General features: G+C 35.8%; 1 protein-coding gene across 1 annotated transcript; it reads right to left on the reverse strand.

Moving 5' to 3' along the window:
- Window positions 1-10,700: 10,700 nt before the first annotated feature.
- On the reverse strand, window positions 10,701-15,162 carry LOC125846315 (vacuole membrane protein KMS1-like). Its single transcript, XM_049525704.1, has 4 exons — window positions 14,813-15,162; window positions 13,171-13,387; window positions 11,893-12,188; window positions 10,701-11,039 (listed from the first exon to the last, which is right to left on the reverse strand). The coding sequence occupies exons 2-4, from the start codon at window positions 13,191-13,193 to the stop codon at window positions 10,831-10,833; spliced, it is 528 nt and encodes a 175-aa protein (XP_049381661.1). The 5' UTR covers window positions 13,194-13,387; window positions 14,813-15,162; the 3' UTR covers window positions 10,701-10,830.
- Between the last annotated feature and the right edge of the window lie 9,295 nt (window positions 15,163-24,457).

A 24,457-nucleotide genomic window follows, 5' to 3' on the forward strand; every position in this document is an offset into this window, starting at 1 on the left:
CAACCTTGGCCAAGCAAGCTGCCAAGGTAGCTTGAAGTTGTGCTTAGATGGAGCGTGTACGTGTCGTGGAATAGCTCCACCAAGGGACAAATGTTTGGTCCGCGTTGCGGACATGTAGCGGACTATACTGTCTCAGATTTAATTTATGAAAACTTGTGGGAACACCTCCGCATCGCGAACTTTTTTCCTGACGAAATCTGTGAAAATAAAACTCAAGTTTGACTTGTTTGAAAGGTCCAACTAAGTGAGGGGTAGCTTGGGGAATTATTATAAACGGTTATTCTGCCTATTTTAGGTTATTTTAATTTGGTTAAAACCCCAAAACCTAGAATAAGACCCCATTCTTCAAATTGACCCTTCCCTATCAAAATAGATTCTTTCAAAATCTCCATTGAAGACCTTGATGAAGCTCAAGCTAGAAGATGGGTTTTCAACTGATTTCTTCTTCAATTTCATGGGTCTTCAATAATTAAGGTATGGTGATTCTTGATTCTTGAATAACCTCTCATTCAAGGAGTTCTATCAAAGATTTTCAAAAGTGATTCAAAGAACAAAATTCCCAATTTTCAATCTAAACATGGATTCCTTGTCAAACGATTTTCTAAATCATTCAATTGATGAGTTGATGTGTAATTAAGGTTTTTAAGATGATTTTCAAAGGAATTCTTGAAGAACGCATGATCCCCAAATTCTCAAAAATTGGCCTATGATGTGGGTCTTTGTGAATATGATCTCTATTGGTGAAATTTTGTTTAGATTATATTGTATTGATGTTTCTTATGAGCAAGTCCTCCAAATAGACCCTTCATTTGCAACAACTGCAACATAGTGCTGGTCACATGAAACACCGCATTGCCCATAGTTTGGGGCAATCGAATAGCACCCGCACTTCCTAGTTGATCCTCATTGACATATGCAATTTTTTTATGTCATCATTATTCCTAAGCTGACTTGTGTTACTCCCGTTCACACTCATTTCTTCACCTATTTTGGAGAAATCAAAAAGAGAAAAAATAAGATAATTCAAATACAATAAAATTAGTTCATGAAGACACTTCAACTACCCTTTTTGATAATGCTCAACTACACTTTATCTAATTCTAAGTGTAGGTGGTTGCTAGCAAGTATAAATCCAACTAAGAGTTGGATTCGATGCCACAGGGAGTGGTACAATAGAGAATTCAATTAAGAAGTAAAAATGTGTCCTAATTGTTTGTAGAAGTAAAGGTTTCATAACATGAAAACAAGCAACGAAGTTTTGAACAATTCATATCAAATGGGGGGGGGGGGGGATTTGGTAACCAATTATGACAAAGAGTACCAAACACAAGAAATAATCAATTATATATTGAACCTTAGGAATGTGATAAGTCGAATGCTAATTTCACGTAATGGGTAGTTACTAGTTGCTTAAAATAGTTGAAGATCAATGGGTAGGCTAGGTTTTGAATACAATAGCTATCTTCCAATCAACTATTGTGTTTCATGTGAGTTCTGTTGAACCTCGACAAGATTAACACTACCAAACAACCCAAATCTTTAATTAACCCACTCTTTCAAGATGGGGTTGTAAAGACGCAATCAAACCAACTTTTTCAAGCTAGATTTTAAAGACGCAATCAATACAACTATCAATCAATCTCTCTACTTCTTACCTCTTTCTCAAGCAAGCATAGAGAGCTAAGCTAGAATTTAATTTGCAACTTCAATTCATCAATTCAAACAAGATAAAATAATTGAACCCACTTCAAAACAACATTTAAATCAACAATTAATAACACCCATTATCTAATTAGCGCATTTGACCACATAATCACACCCCTAAAGCAAGGGGTTTTAGCCAAAATTAGCAAAAAGTAAAAAATCATTACCAACAAAGTTGTCCATCTAAATAGATAACAATATGCAAATACCCAATGCCAAAGTTAAAGCTAGAATCCTCAACTCTCAAATCAAAAATCAAAACCTTTTCCACAAAAATGTTCTACAAAGTAAAGAGGTGAAAAACTCTCTTAACTCAGGAATACACAGTGTGGGAAATCTTTTCTTTCTTCTTAAAATTGTATTTATACGTTCCTAGAAATTTGCGCAAAGTCATCTCGGTGAAGTAAGTCATGCTTGCCAAGTCATTCGGTGATCTGCCGAGTTTCTCTTCTTCTCGCCTTTTGTTTGGTTCATACGTCCAGTTGTTCTTGGACTTTTGGCGAGCTGGATCATGGTCATCGATCCATTCTGTGCATCACTAATCTATTCGGCGTGTCGCCAATTCAACTTTTGCTTGCCAAGTTGTCTCAATACATGGGCTACTTTGTTGGAACTTTAGGTGAACTGGAGGCTCATTTGGCGAGTCCTAGAGTGGCTTTTACGAGGTCCAACTTTTCTTTTCAGATTTTCCAACTTTTTTGCTCCTTGCGCTTCGTAATGTTGTTGCCTCACTCTTAAGCCTTAATTGCTGCATATCAACAGATTAACATTACTTATGAGCATAAAATAGGTATTTACGACAACAAATAATTGAATAATAAGCCCAAAATGATTCAAAATTCTCGACTCATCAAGGTGGCTCGAAATTCGATATGAGTTACTTGCTCGGCCAAAGGTTCAACCAGAATTTAAGGAACCTTGGGCTCCACATTCTCACCTGCATTCCTTCTCACGTAATCTCTTTAAGGGGCCATATCTTGAAAAGGATTGGACACAATTTAGGAGAAGGATATTTATAGAGATAGACTCTATGGTACGACTTAGAGTAATGAAAGAAGTGAAGTTGTATAAATGCTTTTTACCTTTCTATTCATAAATGTGGTGTGCTTCACACTTATGAACAAGACTCTACTCAACGCGACTTGTCAGACATCCTAGGACCCTTTCTAAAACCTTGTGCTCTAAATACCAAGTTTGTCATTAGCCAAAGTGCACACTAGACATGACATGCCATATAAGACCCCGAGAGGCCCTACACAAGACACTTGACATACATCTACATAAAATAATAGACAAAAGTAGGAAATCTCATTTGATGAAAGAATATGACATAAAGTAGAAATTTATCATTCTTGAAAAGCAATATAGTACATCAAAAGAAAGTGTTGGAACGTAACATGTGAACCACGTACAACATATGAAAACTAAAATATAAGGAAACAAAACTAAGAATGACTTTGTCCTCAAAACATGAGGACCCACCAACTATACAAATTTACAAAAGATCACAAAATACACACGAGCGGAGGGAGCGAAGTCATCACGCCCTCCATTAGTAAAATAATATAGGGACAAGTATGCATTAGTACATGGAATATACTAAGTATTAGGAATATGCATAAAAATGAAACATGATCATAAGGGGGCATAATCGCAAATATTGAATGCATGACCAAGCTAAACATAGTAAAACTTCAAAGAGACATCATAAATCATGAACATGGTCAATCAATATCAAAATCATAATTAAAACCTTCATAAAAACCTTTACGAAATACTTAGATCATTTTGTGGGATATTTAATATTAACTAACATAGACCATGTGAAGTATAATGTAGAATGCAGTGTATTTTTCCCACACCGGAAAAATATGTCCTTACTTGCCAAGACAAGGACCTTAACTTCTAGCTTATTTGGATCCACTAGATATGTCACGTAATATTAAAGGGGCAAGTAGTTAGGGACAAAGAGATTTCTGCTAGAGACACGACCTCTAGTAATGGGACAACCTCCATCTCAATATCCTCTTAGTTCTAAGTAGGATCCAAACATAATTATTCATAAACATAAGATTATCATCCTGAATGGAAAAATAAAATTTAGTTTCCAATCCAAGATAAAAACAGCATAGAGTAGCTCCTTAAACCATGTATGAGAAAACCTTTCATCATTCATGTTTTTTTAATGTGAGTAAACGTTTCACAATTTTGTTGATGCTTATCTTAAAGCAACCTAGATCATAAATCATTCCTTTATTATAAATCATGAAAGCTTCATGAAAACATAATTCATAGATTCATAGTTTCTTCATCAATTCATATCTTTTAGGGTTCATAGTAAAAATCATGTTTTATGTATAGGTTCATAGGAAATTAATTGGAAAGCATATAATTGAGTAGAAGCAAACATAATATGATCAAAAATAAATAATTGAATCCATACAATTAGAACCCATTCAGAATTGAATGAAAACCCAAAACATATAACTAAATGAAATTTGATAATTAGAGAAATCTTTGGGACTCAATGGGTGAATGGAACCTATTAAAGAATCACTACATAATAGATCTTGAAGCCCAAAACTATGCAGGAAATAGAAACATGAAAACTTGACGAATCCTAGAATCCTTGTGAGCCACGAAGAGAAAAACTTGAGAGAGATGTTGGGGATTTTTAGGAATGAAAATGAATGGGTAGTTTCTTTGGAGTAAAACGTTTGAGTATAGGAATTTGAAGCATGGAAAAGAGCCAAATATAGTTAAAATAACTGTCAGATTGTCCCTACTGGTCAAATATCAATTGGGGGTTTTGTCACAAGAAGTAAAAACAACAAAAATAACAAGAAAATCAAGTATGGGGGAAGGCTCTTCGGGTTTGACCGCAATACAAGTTGAGATAAATAGTTGGGTACATGCTTTTGACAAGAAATTTATAAGATAATAGTGACTAGGCTAAGCTTTAAATGGAAATAAGTTCCCTCTCGGGAAACTTACCCCGTTTCAAATGCGTTCCTCTCGGACACCCAGTTGCCGCATGAAGACCAGCCTACGCCTTATTCCACTCACTCTCTCGAGCTGAGTGTTAGGATATGCGACTAGGGCTCACCCTCTCGGGCTGAACCTCATGTCGACCCACTCCTTAGGCCATCAGTCTAGTGGTCTTGGTTTAGCGACCTCCCTCTCAGGCAAGCCGAAAGCACATGAGTGGCTTTATATTTGCAACTACAAACCCTTTAAATTAAACCATACCACTAGGTGAAATCACCATTAAACTACATCTAACCTATCAGCAAGCAAGACCCAACAATAATATCAACACATATTCGCTAAATCACACCCCAACAATGGGGTTTTTAGTCACACATCAAGAAATAACAAAATACACCTGGAGTGATTGTAAAATCAAATGGGTATAAGAAATTAAACCTTAATTTATGCAAAGGAAGAAGAATAGAGAAAACCCACTTCCAACTTGGGGAAGATGAACTCCTTTCTTCAAGTTCCCAAAAACCCTCTCCAAACTTGAGAGAAAATATCTAAAAAGTACTATTCTATTTTGGAAATTAAAATAAAAGTTCCACTCTTAAAAATAATAATAAGTTCAGTATTTATAGACTTTAGAAAATAGTGCTGGCGAATCTTTCGGCAAAGTTTATCAATATCGCTGAATGACTTCGGGGATTCACCCTTCGTCTGTCTCATCGTCGTTTCGTGCTTGCCTTCAGCACCTTCACGTTCTAGACCATTGGGCGGTGTAGTACTGCTTTGCGGATCCATTCGGTGAAGCGCCGACTTCTCCTTCAGGGCTTCGCGTACTGGAACAAAGGGCAGAGTAAATCCCGTCGGTGAATCGCCAAGTGTGCTTGACGTTGCTCGGGCTTCAGCTTCGTCGTTCTTTTCAGCCTTTTTGTTCCTTTGTGCGCCTAAATGTCCATGCTTTCACTAAATCTTCAAATACCTGAAATTTAAGTGTTTTCATCAGATATTTAGACAAAATAAGCATTCGAGGACACTATTCTTATCAAAATAAAGCCCTAAATGAGAACAATTTGTGAACTCATCAACATCCCAAACTTAAACTTTTGCTTGTCCTCAAGTAAACTCAAGTTCTGCCGAACAACAAAGGTGTCTCAAATAGTGTTACACAAGACTCAATCATAAACATACACAACAAGATTCAAATTACTTATGTGCATATCAACTATGTACTCAAAGATTCAAGTTGTGTCACACCATTACCAGAGATTCTCATGCTTGTAATACTTGCTACTTGTGCGAGTTCAAGCTCGACAAAAAGTATCTAAATGCCCTCACATGAAGAATGATTCCATATTCACACACAGAGGTTAATCCAGTCAAGATAAGGAATCAAATACAACGCTCATACTCTAAAAGAGGAACACAACGCATGTTTTCACCCATAGGTTTGCCCTTATTTTCCAATCGACTTTTGATTCGGCTTACTCAAGATCAAAAAGGTCTTTCTAAGGCTTGTAATGGGGGTGAGTGCAAAGGTATGGTCATTTAGGTTCAATGGCTCTTTCCTCATGGGATGTGGTGTTCTCAAGGCATTCTCTTCTCCTCATTTATCAATTATTTTTCTAATGCTTGTAAGTCACCTGTTTATTCATCTTCATTGATTGCTTGGAAACCCGATTTCCTTCGTACCTTATTCCACATTTTTTTTAGAGTTGAAGGGGTTTCCACTATTCTGCAACACCATGTGTTAAGGGGGACTTTTCCTGCACTTCTTGACTTCTCCTTTTCCTTTTCACCACACCCCTAACATAGGCTTTTGGCCTAAGTTGGCTATTCACTAAACCACAAATGAAGAGGGTTATAGGTAGTGTGTCAAGTAAGGTCTAGGGTTTATCAAGGTTCTTCCAAAGAAAGGTAAGGCTCAAAGGGTGTTCAAAAGAGTTTTACACACTCACAGGTAGGCCATAAAAGAGGTATATGTCAAATTTGGCTTACACTCTTTAAAGTTGCCTAAGATCATATCAAGAGGACACCTTTCTAAATCAATCAGACTAACAGGGCAAATTCTAGGTTTATTGATGCATGGTTCAAAGCAAGCTAATCACACAAGGCATCGACACTTCAGTTAAGAAAGACTACACACTTTCGCTAGTGTGCAAAGGTCATAACAAGAAAATCAATTCGATAAATGACTAGTCACAACGAGATGCAAAGAGTTAACATATTGTCTATGCAACTTCATTTGGCTTCATAGCTATCGATTCATGTTCGTTCAATTCCGAGCAATATTCAAGTCATCGGTATTGATCGAAACCGAGACTTAAATTTTTGCAAAAGAACAGCCACATTCAACTCACAAGGGGTGGCAAAAATGTGCGAAAAATTTAAATTTTTTCGAAAGGGTCAAAATCATTTTGCAATTAGAAGTAAACGGAGCCACAAGCTCAAACATCCCTAGAAAAAAGTAGTATTTTACACAATTATAAACAGACAACCCAACTGTACACCAAAACACAAGTATCAACTAGCACACAAAAGGTGAGCCTCACCCCACCACCAATAAAAGCGTTTGTCCTCAAATGTGAACAGTAACAATATCCAACGCTGAAGAAAGATAAGACAAGGAAAAGGGATAAAGAAGGATCCTATCTATGCAATCTCCCTATCTGCCGAGATATCAGTGCCTGATACATCTTCCTAAAGTAAAACAATGGTCACTGGAGCATTGTTATTTTGGTCCCCATTGTTTGTTTTTGCCATAGCCTTTGCAGCAAGATTTGCTACAATCATTTGATCTATCTCATGAGCTGCTCTGAAGGCATGTATTGCATTGACTAAACTTCGATCACATGGGCACATTAAGATCAAAGGGAGTTCGTCTCCTTTCCCTAGCTTCCTTGGTGTACTTCCTTTGTCTGGCTAGCTTTGCTCTTTTTTCATCATATCTAAATTCTCGTGCTCTTATGTGCCTGGGTGGATCATCTCTCCCTGCGACTTTTGGTCTAACCATTTCTGCCAAAACTTCGAGGATAAGTTAAATAGTAATTCAACTAAGAGAAAAAGAGTGTTTCTAGTGTAGAATTGTAACGACCCGAGAGAACCCCCTAGTCGTTACCAGCGTAGTCGACCTCTCGGAAGTGTTATACAAGCCCTTAGCATTCATCATAGCATTTATCATAGGAAAATAGCGAAAAATTTAAAACTTTTTCATAATATAACACAAGACATAAAAGTCACCTCATTAAACCTTTAATACAAAATTGGAATACTACGTCTCAAGGTAGCCATCTTAAAACATGACTACAACACAAGAGGGACACATCCCTTACAATACAAAAAAACTACTATATAGTACATAGAACTTAAGGAAACTCTTTAACATAAAGGTCTTTTAATCATTAAGGACACACCCGAACTTGAAAATAGTAAGCCAAGCTCATCACTTATAGGAAAGACCCTTTAGTCACCATCACCTACACTAGGTGTAAAAAGATGAAGAAGAATGGTGTTAGTACAAGAATGCACTAAGTATGATAACCATGCAAAACATACTTTTAAAAGGACATTTAGTTGGAAACTATGCATCATGCCTTTTTAGAGAAACTTCATGAACATTTAGTACAATAGGCACCATATAAACCACATACACTATCATACACATGGAAACCATTCATAATAGCACATAGAGCCACTTATAACATTTTAGGCACATTCAATGCATACAATACATTACCTTCCTCTTTATCTTAACTCCTTTCCTCAAGAAACCCTTAGGGAATACTTGGTGCAATGTATCGCCTTAAGGTTACCAAAGGTGAACTTACATATAGCCTTCACCAATCCAACCAAATATATTCATAGAGTCATAAGCACACCATAAGACATAGTCTTCACATAGGAACCATCACGTAAGACAACCCCCAAGTCACACTTGTGCAATGTGCAAGTATCACCCTATAATACTACTCACACCAAGTGTTCCTAGGAAGCCACCATAGACTAGCACTACAACATTTTAGGCCTACGGCCACCCCAATAAAGTGTAGCCTAAACTAGCAAAAAGTGTGGCCTTTGATACACTTTTGGACTTTATGCAACGCTTTTTAGGGGGTGGCCTAAAGAGGCGTAACCTTTGACATTAGGCCACACTTTCTAAATGTCCCCAAAGTAGCTACACATAAAAAGCGTGGCCAAAGAGGTATAAAGGGCACACTTTTTAGTAATTCACTAGCAACACCTTTTGTTTGATTATACTACACTTAAAAGTGTGGCCTTTGCTTTGTTATTGGTCACACTTAAAAAGTGTTGCCTTTAATATCTCATCTAGAACAACACTTATAAAGTATAACTTTTCTTATGTACAAGATAAAATTTGTAATCAATAAGCCACACTTTAGACGCCCCAATAGCAACACTTTTTAAATGTGGCAATGTTGTGTAGAATTTTTGTTGCCACAATTTTTCAGTTTTAAGAATAATAATTTTTATTGCATATATTTAATACTCACATAATTAAATATATATAAGTGATCTAAAGCACAAAATTAGCTAATAAATAAATCGAAGCTATATGGTTCAAATAAACTTCGAAAAACTTGTCTTGTACAACCAATACTTAGAAAGCGATTTCTTAAAGATCTTTACTATCAATAAATTCCACAAAACCAAATGCATTCAAACAAATATGACAATAGTACAAAAACTCTCATCGCTCAATACAGTAGAACTACTATTCAAATTCAATTACCGGCATTATCCTACACATTAAAAATAAAATTATATGTTAGTGAAATAAATCATGTATTTAATATGCTCAATACTAGTCATTTTTAACAATACTTCCCAGCCCCTTCCCAATGTAGTGGTACTGTTATGAAAAATAGGACTCTTAGTTGCAATTAAAACATGTATTTCATATGCTAATAAGATGTCATAGTAAGTAACTACAACAAAATCCATTTTCCAATCAACTATTGTTACAAAAACTATAAAATCCTACTTCTACATGTATTCCAAGACTCTTTCGGCAAATATGAATAATAAATCTGGGAGAAAAGAGCAAAACACTTAAATGATCATTAACAAACTACATTTGGGAAACTCCATATCAGGTCAAAGTAGAATATAGATACTAATTTTAGGAATTTCTAGTTGTGTGTGGATTAGTCACTTACAGGATATGCTTGAATGGTGACAGTATTTGGGCAACTCCATCTATTATGCCTCCGTGGCCCACTCGGAATGAAAAGAGGAAGGTAATGGAGTTCAAATAACTCACCAAGGTCACATGAAAATAAAAGATATAGATTAGCCTCTGTTCATGAGGATGAACTTTCAAATAAGGCCAAACCAATCCATAACAATAAAGTAACAGGCCAAACGCATCAATGCACACACTTTTATCAACAGCTTATCACATGCTTATTTAATACAAATCTAAACTACCAAATCAAAAGCCAATTGACTAAAACTTTTCCATTAGGCATAAATGGACTACTGGAAGACAACTCTTTATAAATTTCAACATTTTAAACACAAGAGACATCTAAAAGAAACAAATAATCACTTGCAAAGGTAATCCATCTTGAAGGCAGTGCCTTCCCAAGACAACATAGGCTACTGGTCCACATTAAAATGCAAAATTTCATGTCAAATTTCGTTCTATCAAAAGTTAAAGAAAAATGAAGCTCACAGAGGTCACAAGAAGTAAAGAAGGCAAATTCATTTGTCACTAGAGAACATACACTTATGCAGATCAGACACTTATGCAGATCACAACCTGAAAGATATAATACAAACTCATTTGAGGCCTATTATGTCAAGCTAAGTGATACTGGGCAATATCTCACCCCAAACAAATGAAACAGTATCCACATCTCTGAAAAACACAAAACGACATGGTATGACCCTGTAACAGAGAATATTTTACTATTTACCAAGTGATGAAAATGAGGTAGCAGTCAAGCAGTTAAAGGATCCTTTTGTCTAGAGTGAGGGGCTTAGTGGTCTTGTTCTAGCATAAATTTATGTTGAAAACCCTTAATGAGGGTTGACAAATAAAGCAATGTAAAGACCAAAAGGAGGGATTAAATAAACATAATTTGAAGAAAATCACTAAAGTTGATGACACAAGTCCATAACACTCTATTACAAGGACAAAATAAGGTCCTTGAAAATGTAAAAAGTGAGAGGATTTACCGGCGCAAGAACCAAAATTGTGAAGAAATTCAAATACTGTCGGTTAGAAAGAAGCCATTTTTTTATTTGTTTTAAGTGGTTGCTGATAATTCCATTATCTTCTTTTGAAGAAGAATCCAAATCTTCCATAAGATCACCTTCACGACCAGATATACCAGCTGCAATTTTGAAGAGCACGGTAAACATCAGTATTACATAACCTAGAACCCGATCACTCCGCCAGTAATGCATTACCATAAAGAAGTACTGCATATGATAATAATTAGAACTATACTTCAAAACTTCACGAGTTTTTGATGATAACTTGAAACATTGGAGAACTAAAAAAAAATCCAACAATCTGAAGAAAGAAAGTTCTATTGCTCTGGAAGAAAGATGACAAGTGGGCTTAGATAAGGAACGTAGAGGTTATTTTCTATCTCAAACCTTCAGCTGAAATAACATTCCAAAGGTATTCATATCTAGAGGAAGGACTCCAAGCAGAAAGACTGAAAATAGAACACTGCTCAAACAAGATGCCTTGCAGTCCCTATTTGAGTATTATCTTTGCTATCGATGATAATTAGTTGGTGTAATTCCAGGAGGAAGAGGCTAATAAAAAGCTAAACTTGTAAAGTTTTAAGCAGGCCCTTAGCTTGACATGAAAATATTTCCCAACATAATGAAAAAGTTCAAGGAGGAACATCCAATTCTCTTTCTTTTCCTTTACTATGAAGTGACTGTGCTTTGCCCCAAGGACTCCTGGAAGTAAGACCTTTCTAGATGCTCTTTAGAAATAGGAAAGGTTATAAATAGAGAAAACGAGTATGATTGCCAAAAAGATTGTTACTGGACTTGTTGTCCCAACAACATATGAAGAAACAGATCACATATGTAAAAATGTCCTGCAAAAACCTTTTATTAAAAAATATCTTGCAATACAATTACTTGGAGTAAATAAATTTCCAGAAGATCAAATGTGATGTAAATCATCACTGTACATGAAGAAATCACATAGGTAATGTAGCTTACCAGCTCTACAGATGAAGTAAGGAGGAAGCTCTCCGAGAGTTGTTCCAATACCCCACAATATAGCTTCCAACTGAATCTGGTATAGTATGCTGGTCAATGGTACCCGTGCACCGGGTAGAGAAAATAATGGTGAGCCAAATTCAGAACAGTCCTTATACAGCCATGAAGGACCACTTCTTAATTGAATTGTATCATATGGAGCACTTTTTATGTGAACCTTCTGCAGCTCATAGATTTTACTGTGAATAGAGCAATATGAGTACCCAAGTACAAGATGAAAGTGTGCAGACCAGAACCTTTAAGAACAAAGAGAGACAAAGATGAGAGAGGAATGACAAAAATATAAGTGAGAGTAAAATAAATTGTAACTACCACCAAAGTCACTTCCACATAATTCTATAAACAATACAACTTTCAAATACCAATGATGGAGCAGTAATATTCTGTTGAGAGAGATTAGGTTAAGGAACCAGAACTGAAATGACTTGAAAGTCCGAATATGATCTCTCTAATAAAGAAAGCTCATCCAGAAGCATGACAGTACATGTACAGTAGGATAGTCAGCTCACTCAAAAATATTCTAATATGATGATCCTTATTCTGCACCAAACATGATTTTAATAGAGAAAATACCCAAACAGTAAGTTCAGTTAAGATGATTGCTTAATATTATGCCTCAAATATTTAGAATATGAGTGTCCTGCCACATGACTGAATTTGATAATATTTTGATTATCAGGCAAAAGATTCACCGGATATCTATGTAATAGCATAAGCATGGTCATAAGAAATACTCTTGACACAGACTAACACATCAAACTTCAAACACTAGCTCACCCAAGGACTACTAGAACTATTTCTACAAATACAAAAAGCTAGAACTGCTTCAAAATGTGATCAAAAGCTACTCAAGTTCAGTTGCCAATTATTTTCTAAATTCCTGTCATTCAATTACTTTGGACAAAACACAAAAGGAATTCAGATAAAATGCTAAATTGAGGAAAATGATCAGATCTTCTCCGAGTTGCAGAAATGTTGGTTCTAATTTTGATATGTTTTCAGAAACTTATAATCATAGCTTTGGAAATGAAATAAGAGAAAGACAATTGCTAAGTCATACAATATATGAATGGAAAATTGTTTTGTAAATATTACGCACATATATTTCAATCTTCATTGGCTTTTCCGCATCTAAGCTTTAACACTTGTTGGTAACTGAAACAAGTTTAAGCATAAAATATAACACAATTACTCATAGAGCACAAATAACAAGCTTACTTGTAACCCAACTTTTCAACCATTTCCTTCACAACTTGATACTTAGTTGGTCACTTGGTCTAAGCGTAAAAACAAAGCCAACATTTATCTTCTTCAATAGCTGAATAGAGAAATGATACAAGAAATTTGGCAGCATGGCTTTACCAAAACCCTATAGGAAGACTTACAATTTCAACATTACACACAGCTGCCATGAGAAGTGCACTTGTCATCTCCACTGTTATACAAAACAAACACACAAACAGAAAAATGATAAGAATGAGGTTCTCTTTTCTAAAAAACAAATATTAGAAAATGGTTGTAGTCCAAAGTTTTAATCAAATACTGACAATGACGAACTTATCAATATGTACAAGATCATATTTTGGATAAGCATTCCAAGATTCCTCTCTCACAGCAAGGGCATTAGGATATGCAAATTTAGTCAATCAAGTTGGAGCTTTGCTGCAATGGTAGGGTGAATTTGGTATCAGACAATAACTTAAAAGATCAACAAGAAAAAAAGGTAATGCACAAAATCTGATTTATTATTTAATTCCGATAAGGGTGGGTGCACAGAGAGAACGACTGGCAGGCAAATCCAACATCAGAATGTTAGAGAAAAGTTAAAAGTTTTATAATACACAACACATGTTCCTATGATATGTACATTTTTTTAGCTCGATGATGACGTAACACAAAAGACAAATATGTGATGTTTGTTCAACTAAAAGGGACAATACTTAACAGTTGTGATTTACTATGTCCAATAATGTAATAGCAATCCAAAAAGGGAACCTAAACTCTTACATAAAATTCTTAAACTGCACAGGCACACAAATACCTCAACCAAATCAAATAAAAATAAAACAAGAAACACAACAACTTCTCGCAATGAATTGATAAGACATGTTTTTAAACAAGGTTGACTAATAATTATTATCTCAGAAATGTCACTCTTCTACTTCTTCATTCCAATATTTTTAATAAAAGAAAAAAAGTCTTTTTGAGATTATAATTATTACTTGAGTGACCATCAAAGTTACCTCTATAAGTGGTAAATATTCTAGGTGTATTGGCCCTCCCTAAACTCAACATCATTAAATGGTCTATTTGGTAAGATCTCCACCCCTTCATTACCACAATCTATAATACATGAAATGTACTTTGGAGCACACCCACAAAGTACTTTGCAAATGATTAGGCGAAATACTCAATTCCAGTTATAAGGGAACACAAAAATAAACAAAGCTAAGATGAAAAACTACAACAAACAAATTATAAATAGTCAACTAGCAAGACTCTGTATTATCTTATACAAAAGGGCATATGTGTAGGAGTGGACTAACTTAAAAAAATTGTCAAACGAATGATATCCTAAGACTCTCCTCAATCTGTAAGACAAAAAATGGAAGACATGTAACAAAATCTATAATACATATGTATGGCCAACACACTCCTTTATTACAACTTAGATTCATCCATACTGACATAAAATCACTCATGATACAACCAAGGACAAATTTCCAGTGAAACATTTTATCGAATATCTAATCAAATGCATATTCAGAAATGTAAAAAGACAGAATACATGAAAAAACCATAAAAATCTGAAGCCAACAGAAGTAACGATAAGTGTAAAAAGAGGAGAAAGATGGAACACCTCTTGCCGTTAATTTTTCTGCGGCGAGTGATGAGTGAAATCATCATATCGACCTCCTTGTAACCTCTGGTAGTTTGTAAAAAGCGTCACCGCTAAGCCTATCCTTTATCCACCTCACTGTTACTGTCTCCACCCGATAATTAGCATAAATATTTGTTATGAATAGCCCCGCACTCGATTCTTAACACAAAACCCTAACTGTACTTCAGTTACAAACATGAATCGAAGGAAATTGAGGACTAAAAATAGCTAGGGTAGGGATTTGGGGAACGAATTTGCTTGAGAGTGTCCAGTGAGGGAGAAGAAGAGTGCAATGAGGGATTTTCGTAGGTCATACGAGAACAACCATGAAACTGTCATGACCTGAATAAATGAGCTAAGTGAAGAATAAAGAAATGACGAATAGAATTATAACACCTGGATGTACGAGATTTAATTGGAATTAATGAAGCTGAAGGGCTGTGATTGCACGTGAGGATCCTATAACTAAGTTCCTAGTAGAGCAAAAGGGGGTTGATCAAATTGGTATTATTCTCATGCTCCTCTCTCTCTTCTAACAGACTCTCTTCTCTTCTCTTCTTTTCAGTCTCCTTCTAAATTCTTTTCTCATCTAAATCTGCAGGTCCTTATGGCTATGGCGAGTTCTTCAGTTAGTTTCCATTAAATGTAGTTTTAATTTCCATGTGGTAGATATCCTTCTCTCTAATTTTCCAGTTATAAATCAGAAAATCCCAAAAACTATTGTGTTTGATTATTTTCTTTTCCATTTGAATTTCCATATCTCAATCGAGATCATAACAATTGGTATCAGAGCAACGAACCTATCTCGACTGTGGGTAGTAATTCAATGAAGATGTTCGAGGAATCAAAAAAGAGGTTGGTGGTGTCATATAACACTTTGGCTACAGAATGAGTGACTGGAATAGTCGTGAATGTTAAGCAATTGCAGAAGTGCGAGGATTGCATATGCAGCATTGACTGTGATTGTAACTCTTGCCTCTATAGTTGCATACACTGCATTGATTGTCATTGTTACTTTTGTCTTGATGAGGTGGTGGAGAAGAACAATGCGTTGAACGACTCTATCAAAATTGAGGCAGAGAAGCAAACCATAGAAGCTGTTTCAATTGCACCTTTACAAATTCAAAAAATGGCAGAGATTAAGTTTATCATGACAACTGTGAAGGTTGAAATAGCAGGTAAAACATTTGTCTACTTTCTCGCTCATAAGTTAAATTTGCAACAAATTGGTGAGGTTTCTTGGGCTACTAGACGAGTCTCTGGATATGTAGTAATGAAAGAGAAATTGAAGGAAATGAAACTAAGAGTTGCTTCCCACTTGTTTGATGAAATGTCCGAAAGGAATCATGTCCGCGTAATACATGTATTCGTTGGAATTAAGACCAAGTTCTCTCTTGAATTAGTTGGAAATGGACTGGTTGTTCCCATATGGGATCCAGGGATAAATTTGAAGACCCTGAAGTTAACTGGTCACACAAGTAATGTTCAAGAAATTTTGATAGATATGACTAGCATGTTTTGTTTGCATAGATCTTCTGATAACATCAATTGAGTGTGGGATACGGGATGGCAGTGGTTTATGCATTCTCCTGTTGTGAATATTGATTCTATATCGTCCAGTAAGAAGATTATGTTATTTTGGAGCTCTATTTTGCCATTAACCTTGTATGATGACTCTAAAAGGATAGCCACAATTTATTTGTCTATACATTATTGGTCAGTTGATGGGTGTACAATTCGGAAAGCTTCTCAAAGAAGAGGTTCAGTCATGGCTAGAAACTTGTCGACTGCTAGAGTAAATGCTTCTTTGGCAGAACAACATGTCTGTAAACAATGTCAGCCTTGGTCATTTGATTTTATCCTCCTTGTTGCAATATATTCTGGTGCTTTTAACTTCGGTAATAGACTTAAGATGGCAAAGCTACATGGTTACAAATTACTCGAACAGGGCTGCTAGTGAATTGGTCAATCAAAACTAAAGTTAAATTAGGGGCATTCAGCCTGGGTACATTTTGGAAGATTGAATATGTGAGGGGTACATCTATAGTTGATGTGGTTTGCCTACATATCCTTTTATCAAACACCAACGACTCTGCTAAACTAAGAGATGGAGCTGCAACAGTAAGAACAATGGTGTATGGTTTGTATTTGACTTTTGACCCAGGTGGTATGTCGATTGGCCTGGAGAAGGAAGCTGTTGGGTTGCATCCTATAAAAATAAAACATTTCAATATTTTACATCATCACACATGCATCTTCACAGGATAGGTGACATCATTCTTCCCTATTCTCTCTTGGAGTCGAGTGTATGAAAGCAAAGTTAGCTCAAATATTGCTTATATAGTTTTTCCGTTGATGGAGAAACTTGCACTACACCTTCTACATCAGCAACTAGGCAACTTTTGTTGGTCTATTCTTAAAACTAAGGAAGTGGAGTGTTGTTTCCATGGTAAGAAATTGTATTTCTTGATTGCTACAGCACCTGAAACTCGAGGTCTGTCATATCTATTTCAATTTGATCCGGGCATATCCTTTTTAAAGAAGCGTTGTTACTTGAGTGACTCTGAGCACAACTTGGTCATTTCTACATCTGGTAGCCCCAAGCATACAACAGGAATTTTACTATCAGCTTATAATGCTTTTTCTTTGAGCCACTGGAATGATTTTGAGACACGTAGAGAACAGTTATGCCTATCAAATCTTGCAAAAGGTGTGTTTTCCCTGCCACTTGCGGAAGATTCCAAGAAGCATATTCATCTACGTTCTGAACTTCATATATCAAAGGGTCAAATAATTGTGGGCAAAGCTTTTCTTGAAGAATTTGGAGAGAAGAATATATTTTTTGTTGATCTATTAACACCATGTAGCACTGAAATTCCACTGGTTTGTCTTGGAAGTGTTGATCTCCAAAAGCAGCTCCATGTGTCTACAGCAGAGGCTGAAAATCAATTTTGACAGAATAGCGGAGCTGCAGACTAAAATGGAAACAATACTGAGAAAAAGTACTAGCCTATCTTTGCTTTGTGATATAAGGGAAACGATGGCAGCGAAGGTCAATCAATCCAAGTCTTTAATTGAAGCTTTTGCGAGAGAAGTGTTCAAAGCAAATAGGCATATTGCCTTGGGAATTCAAGCGAGAAATAATCTGATGATTTTGGTTTTTCATGTGTGGGTGTGGACAACAACCTTGAGGACGGTTGATTTCAAGTGGGAAGGATTGTAATGAGCCTGGACGGGACAGATTTTTGATAACCATCCTTGGGTCAAGGATTGTTTGATCCGGGCGGGAATGTCATGACCTGAATAAATGAGCTAAGTGAAGAATAAAGAAATGACGAATAGAAATATAACACCTGGATATACGAGATTTAATTGGAATTAATGAAGCTGAAGGGTTGTGATTGCACGTGAGGATCCTATAACTAAGTTCCTAGAAGAGCAAAAGGGGATTGATCAAATTGGTATTATTCTTGTGCTCCTCTCTTAATGAAGCTGAAGGGTTGTGATTGCACGTGAGGATCCTATAACTAAGTTCCTAGAAGAGCAAAAGGGGATTGATCAAATTGGTATTATTCTCGTGCTCCTCCCTCTCTCTCTTCTAACAGACTCTCTTCTCTTCTCTTCTTTTCAGTCTCCTTCTAAATTCTTTTCTCATCTAAATCTGCAGGTCCTTATGGCTATGGCGAGTTCTTCAGTTAGTTTCCATTAAATGTAGTTTTAATTTCCATGTGGTAGATATCCTTCTCTCTAATTTTCCAGTTATAAATCAGAAAATCCCAAAAACTATTGTGTTCGATTATTTTCTTTTCCATTTGAATTTCCATATCTCAATCGAGATCATAACAAAAACTGAATATGCGTCGTTCTTCAATCTGTGAGGGATCGTTCTTGTGAAATTTCAAACCTAAAAATTGTGATTTTTTTTTTGTTAGACCCAAAAATTGTGAGACCTAGAAATTTCAGGCGTCGTTCTTCCATCCGTGAGACCTAAAAATGGTGAATTTATTTTTATTTGGGGAGAGTTAAAAATGTTGGAGGGAATATAATATTTTAGTGAAAACTTTAAGGCTACACTTGTAATATGTTGTTTTTACAATTATAAAAATAGGACACTTTAAAAGTGTGGCCATATACGTAAATAGTTGTTGCCAATTATATCATACTGTAAAAACGCTTATAAAGTGTAGCCTATACCATTAAAGAGTACGCTTTACAAGTGTTGCCAATATTAGTGAAGCAAAAAGTTAAAAACTTGGGCTACACTTTAAAAGCGTCCCCAAAAATATTTTAGGCAACACTTTACAAGCGTTGTCCAGATTTAGTGTGGCCGTAGGCCTAAAATGTTGTAGTGTAGGCACATCATATTCAACAAGTCATAAAATCTTCATTTAACATTAGACATAAGACCAACATACTTCATAACATCATATAAGGACTCATTCATTTACTACATCATTAGTCATAACCCATTTAGTTCATATCATAGGTAAACCACCCTCACAACCCCTTCACAAGCTCACTTGTGCAATGTACACATGGAGTCCCATACCCCCACATATACTAAGCAAATCCATTAAGAAGTCATAAGTGTAATTCACATGCATAATCATACTTCATGTCTTGACATAAGTAAAATCAACCTTAACATGCTTTTATATTAACATACAAAGACCATAGCCTTCATTACATAAAGAGACTAATCATAATCTCCCTTAGAGTCCACTTGTGCAATGCATAAGTAGGGTCCATAGTCTTACCTACACTAAGTAACTCTTCAAGAAATCATGACTAGAGTTCATATTCTTATCTTAGTTCTTTTCTTAATTTTTGGGAGACATTGCCATAACCGACATAGACCATGTGAGCTACATGTAATCCGGTGTTCTACTCCCACACCAAAAAGATAGGGTACTACTTGCCAAAGTAGGACCTACATACATAAAAGATATCTAGTGGATCCACAAAGCTAATACCTACGGGGGCACGTAGTTATGGAAAAAGGAGATTGCTACTAGGAAACCTTGACTTACTAAGCGTGGAGGATTCCATCTCATGAGACAACATCTATGTTGGGAACCCGGACTTGCTAAACGTGAAGGTTCTCTTGAGGAAAGCTGGACTGGCTAAACGTGAAGCCCCCACTTTCATTTTTCATGTTCACTCGGTGCTATGCTCCAACTCCCTTTTTAAACATCTTTAAGCCTGTATTTAACATTAGTTCTTAAAGTAGGCTTTAGGGACTTAATCCCTCATATCTTATAGCTAAAAGGTTTATAAGATGAGAATGACCTTTCATCATAGAACCTACATTATGTGACAAAGACCTTTCACATAATCATACCATATTCATAACAAAGTCTAGTTTAGAGTACAATTGAGGAAACCTTCAAGAGACTCACTTTCACTAGATTATCATAAACCTTATTCATTCATTCATGTGTGTGTGTACATATGTGAGAAAACCTTTCACATAAACACCTTTATACAACACATATTCATACTTTGCGAATCATACACTTTGCATGCATAATAAGATGTAAGGGTACATATAAGAGTTTACCTTTCAAAAGACACCATAACACATCATATTCATAGCTATACATATAGAGTGTGCGTGTGTGCATATTGGTCCTCATAGTGACATATTTGCAACAACATTGCTATTGAGTGTTCTTCCATTAAAGGGATCACAAATGAGCAATTCACATATAAAGCCCTTAGGGATTCTAGACCACACACGCACACTTCATCATAAGAGACAAAGGACACATTCAACATTGAATAGGTACTCATAACATGTAGATCAAACATTCATATAGGTAAGGGTCATTCCACAATAGTACCTAACATAATCAATCATGTAGACCACACCTTATCCCTAACATTATCATTCACATTATTCTCCTCATCATCACCACAGTTTAAACATCATGCTAGATTGAGGATTTCATACATAACCTTCATAGCACAACTTCATAGACATATACATCATAATCATCAATTCGCTTCACATTTATTGCCTTCAAGGCCATGATCTCAACATAGATAGACAAAAAGTAAACACCTTCACCATAAGTGGATCAAACCACACAACATCAATTCTCATACTATAGACTGGAAGTTAGGTCAACTTACCAATTCTCCAAGCCATGATCAGCATGGATCTATCCTCACCAATTCATAATCAATTCACATAGGTAGCAATAGGAATCAACAATGTAATTCAATAACATAAACATAATCTAAGTTCAATTCTATAAACAAAGGGATCAACCCATAAATTTGCCCATAAGGCCATAATTTTCAACTCATCAATATACCAACAATTCAACATGAATAATTTTAGATAATCATAGGAATCATCAATACAATCTTATCTAAACATAATTTTACCAATAGACAACATATTCACAAAGACCCACATCATAGGCCAATTTTTGAGTATTTGGGGATCACGGGTTCTTCAATAATTCCTTTGAAAATTGGTCTTAAAAACATTAATTCCCCATTAATTCATCAATAGAATGATTTAGAAAATCGTTTGACAAGGAACCCATGTTTAGATTGAAAATTGGGAATTTTGGTCTTTGAATCACTTTTGAAAATCTTTGATAGAAATCCTTGAATGAGTGGTTATTCAAGAATCAAGACTCACCATACCTTAATTATTGAAGACCCATGAAATTGAAGAAGAAATTAGTTGAAAACCCATCTTCTAGCTTGAGCTTCATCAAGGTCTTCAATAGAATTTTTGTGAGAATCTATTTTGAGAGGGAAGGGTCAATTTGAAAAATGGGGTCTAATTTTAGGTTTTGGGGTTTTAACCAACTTAAAATACCCTAAAAAAAGGTAGAATAACCGTTTATAATAATTCTCCAAAGTACCCAAACTACCCCTCACTTAGCTGGACCTTTTAAACAAGTCAAACTTGAGTTTTATTTTCGCAAATTACGTTGGGAAACAAGTTCGCGACGCGGAGGTGTTCCCACAAGTTTTCTAGAAATTAAATTCAAGAGAGTAGAGTCTGCGACATGTCCGTGATGCGGACCAAACATTTGGCCCTTGGTGGAGCTAATCCGCGATGCGGACATGCTCCCTCCAAGCACAACTTCAAGCTGCCTTGGCAGCTTGCTTGGCCAAGGTTGGGGTCCTCCTCGGGGACCCTTAGGGTGGCGCCCGGGGGTCGTATCTGAACGTTTTGACCATATAAATATTTATTAAGACACTAGGGTCACCTCCACTGGTTTTAGACTCCAAACAACATATAAAAACATGAACAACATACTAGAACACACCAACACGTAAAAGACTAGTTTCTGAACGTCTTGGTCGTTCCTTGACATTTGACTTCCAAACTTTTTAAAACTTACTTAAAAGGCTATTCTTCATTATTTTAACAAGTTATTAATGCATAAAACCCATGTGAGGCTCTACTTTATCCTACATTATATTGAGGGTCGTTACAATATCCCCCACTTAGGAACATTTGTCCTCGAATGACACTTAAAACACTTTTAAGGACTCAATGACCCAACTAGCAGCTCACAAAACACAACATACAACATCAATATAAGAGCACACATCAAGGGAACATCAACTCCACATAAAAGGCTCAAAACAACTTTGTGCAATTCAAGAAAGTAGCAACACATCTACCAACTCCTTATGCATCAACTTTATAATTTTCCATTTCATTGGAGGAACTTCCTTCTCCAAATCATCACTATGCCTAAAGCTCTGTACTTCTCATAAGTATAGGTGGAACTACCTTCTCCATATTCAATGAGCATCAACATATAAATTAAGCAATCAACAAGACATTTCTTTAACAAGACAACATCAAGCATGCTCATTACAACTTTCATGAAGTCAACATCACACAACATCTATCGGTGCATTTTCAACCATGAGAAATAAAGTTCATGAAAATTCAAAATACAACTTAAGCATGAATTTTCATAAAAATATGCACATACAAGGAAATCATGTCATAATCATTAGTCTCATTTCAAACACCAAAGAAATACAACATGCAACTATCTCATTAAAGCACGTTATGCAACTTTATCATAAGAAATCATTTAAGTATGCACTTCAAATCAGCTCATTCAACACAAGCAAGTAGAAACTTTATTAACCGACTCATAATGCATCAATCACATAGGCCTTTCTCATGTTCATAGGAGGAACTACCTTCTCCTAATCGTGACATGATATTTACGCCCTTTTATATTATCATATCCATATGCAATGGCTTTCAAATGCACATATAGACATGATCAACATTTCCACTCATGAGGCAATTAAGCAATTCATACTAGTTGCACCCTAACATGAGGATTATAGATCATCTACTAGTCTTATCATTTAATCATCATACTATTAAGAACATACATGTCATTACCATGTTTAGTTATGTTCAAGGAGGGACTACCTTCTCCTAGTCTCAACATACACACATGACATCATAAACTTATAAGCAAGCATTACAAAGGTCAATTAATTTAAGGAGAAATTCTCAACTTCTAACCTAAGCATGCTCATACTCTCTTCCTCATTAAGTCAAGAGTGCATTCACCATATAAAGATGCATATTGACATGAGAAACATGGATTTTATTACTAAAATTCCATTTTTATGTAATAAGAATCCTTTAAAACATACATAACATAGTGTCTTCTAGGACATGCATAACATACGGAGATCATGCAACTCATAATCATATGCAAGACTCCAAACATGAACAAGCTACTAGGAACTCTTTGGTCTCAAGCTTTAATAAGAATAGAAGGAAAAGATAAGGATATCAACAACCTTACTACTCACTCATCATCCCCCACTTAGGGTAAACCCATCTAACAACACATTAAAGTAACCAAGAGAACTATCCCTTACCAATTAAGCATAATGTCCCCCTCTTGGGATCAAGTTATGCAAACTCCTTTAATCATTACCTCCTTCATGCCTAAGGTAGGAACCATTCTCCACTAAATCTTCATTATACTCCCTTAGGTGAGGATTTCAAGAATCCAAACAAAATGAGTATCTATACCACTCCGGTTCATATCTATCACCCAAAGTGGTTCTCAACGTGGAGAACTCAAGGAAGATCAATGTAGAAATATTAAGGACACCCAAAACCTTACCATCTAGGCATATTATCCCCCAGTTGGGGTGAGATTAACCAACTCTTTATCACATCATACCCTTATCATCACCTTGGGTGTAACTTTCCGCTCAACCATGCCTAGGTATTATCTAAATACCCTCTTTGAATGACCATACTTAAGATCAGCCTTACAAGACAACTATCCTCTTTAGAGTTGGTCAACATCTATTCTCTTGTCTTTCCTCTGAACTAAGGGGTACATACAACTCTCCAAGATAATCGTAGAGTAAAACACTATCCCAACTCATGGATCAAAGCCCCTTTTTCCACTCTTAGGGCAAGCATACACAAGAACTCTGATTCACACAAGGACAACCATGATGCATCACTCATAAGAAAAGGCAACTTTAAACTCACACTAGTTACCACATTCCTTAAAAACTCCTCAAATCTTCACCATGACTTTCTACTATCATTACCCATCACCATAAAGCAACTCATCATGCTAAAAAGAA

This window comes from Solanum stenotomum, chromosome 1 (assembly GCF_019186545.1).
Source record: "Solanum stenotomum isolate F172 chromosome 1, ASM1918654v1, whole genome shotgun sequence".
Taxonomy (NCBI): Eukaryota; Viridiplantae; Streptophyta; class Magnoliopsida; order Solanales; family Solanaceae; genus Solanum; species Solanum stenotomum.

Bases quoted from the DNA above. Each gene is read 5' to 3' on its own strand.
- LOC125846315 (XM_049525704.1), bottom strand. From the start codon at position 13,193: ATGGTTGAAAAGTTGGGTTACAA. The intron at 12,189-13,170 runs GTAAGCTTGTTA...TTGTTCTTAAAG, and splicing joins GTTGAAAAGTTGGGTTACAA to GTTCTGGTCTGCACACTTTC. The intron at 11,040-11,892 runs GTAAGCTACATT...TCAAAATTGCAG, and splicing joins TTACTTCATCTGTAGAGCTG to CTGGTATATCTGGTCGTGAA.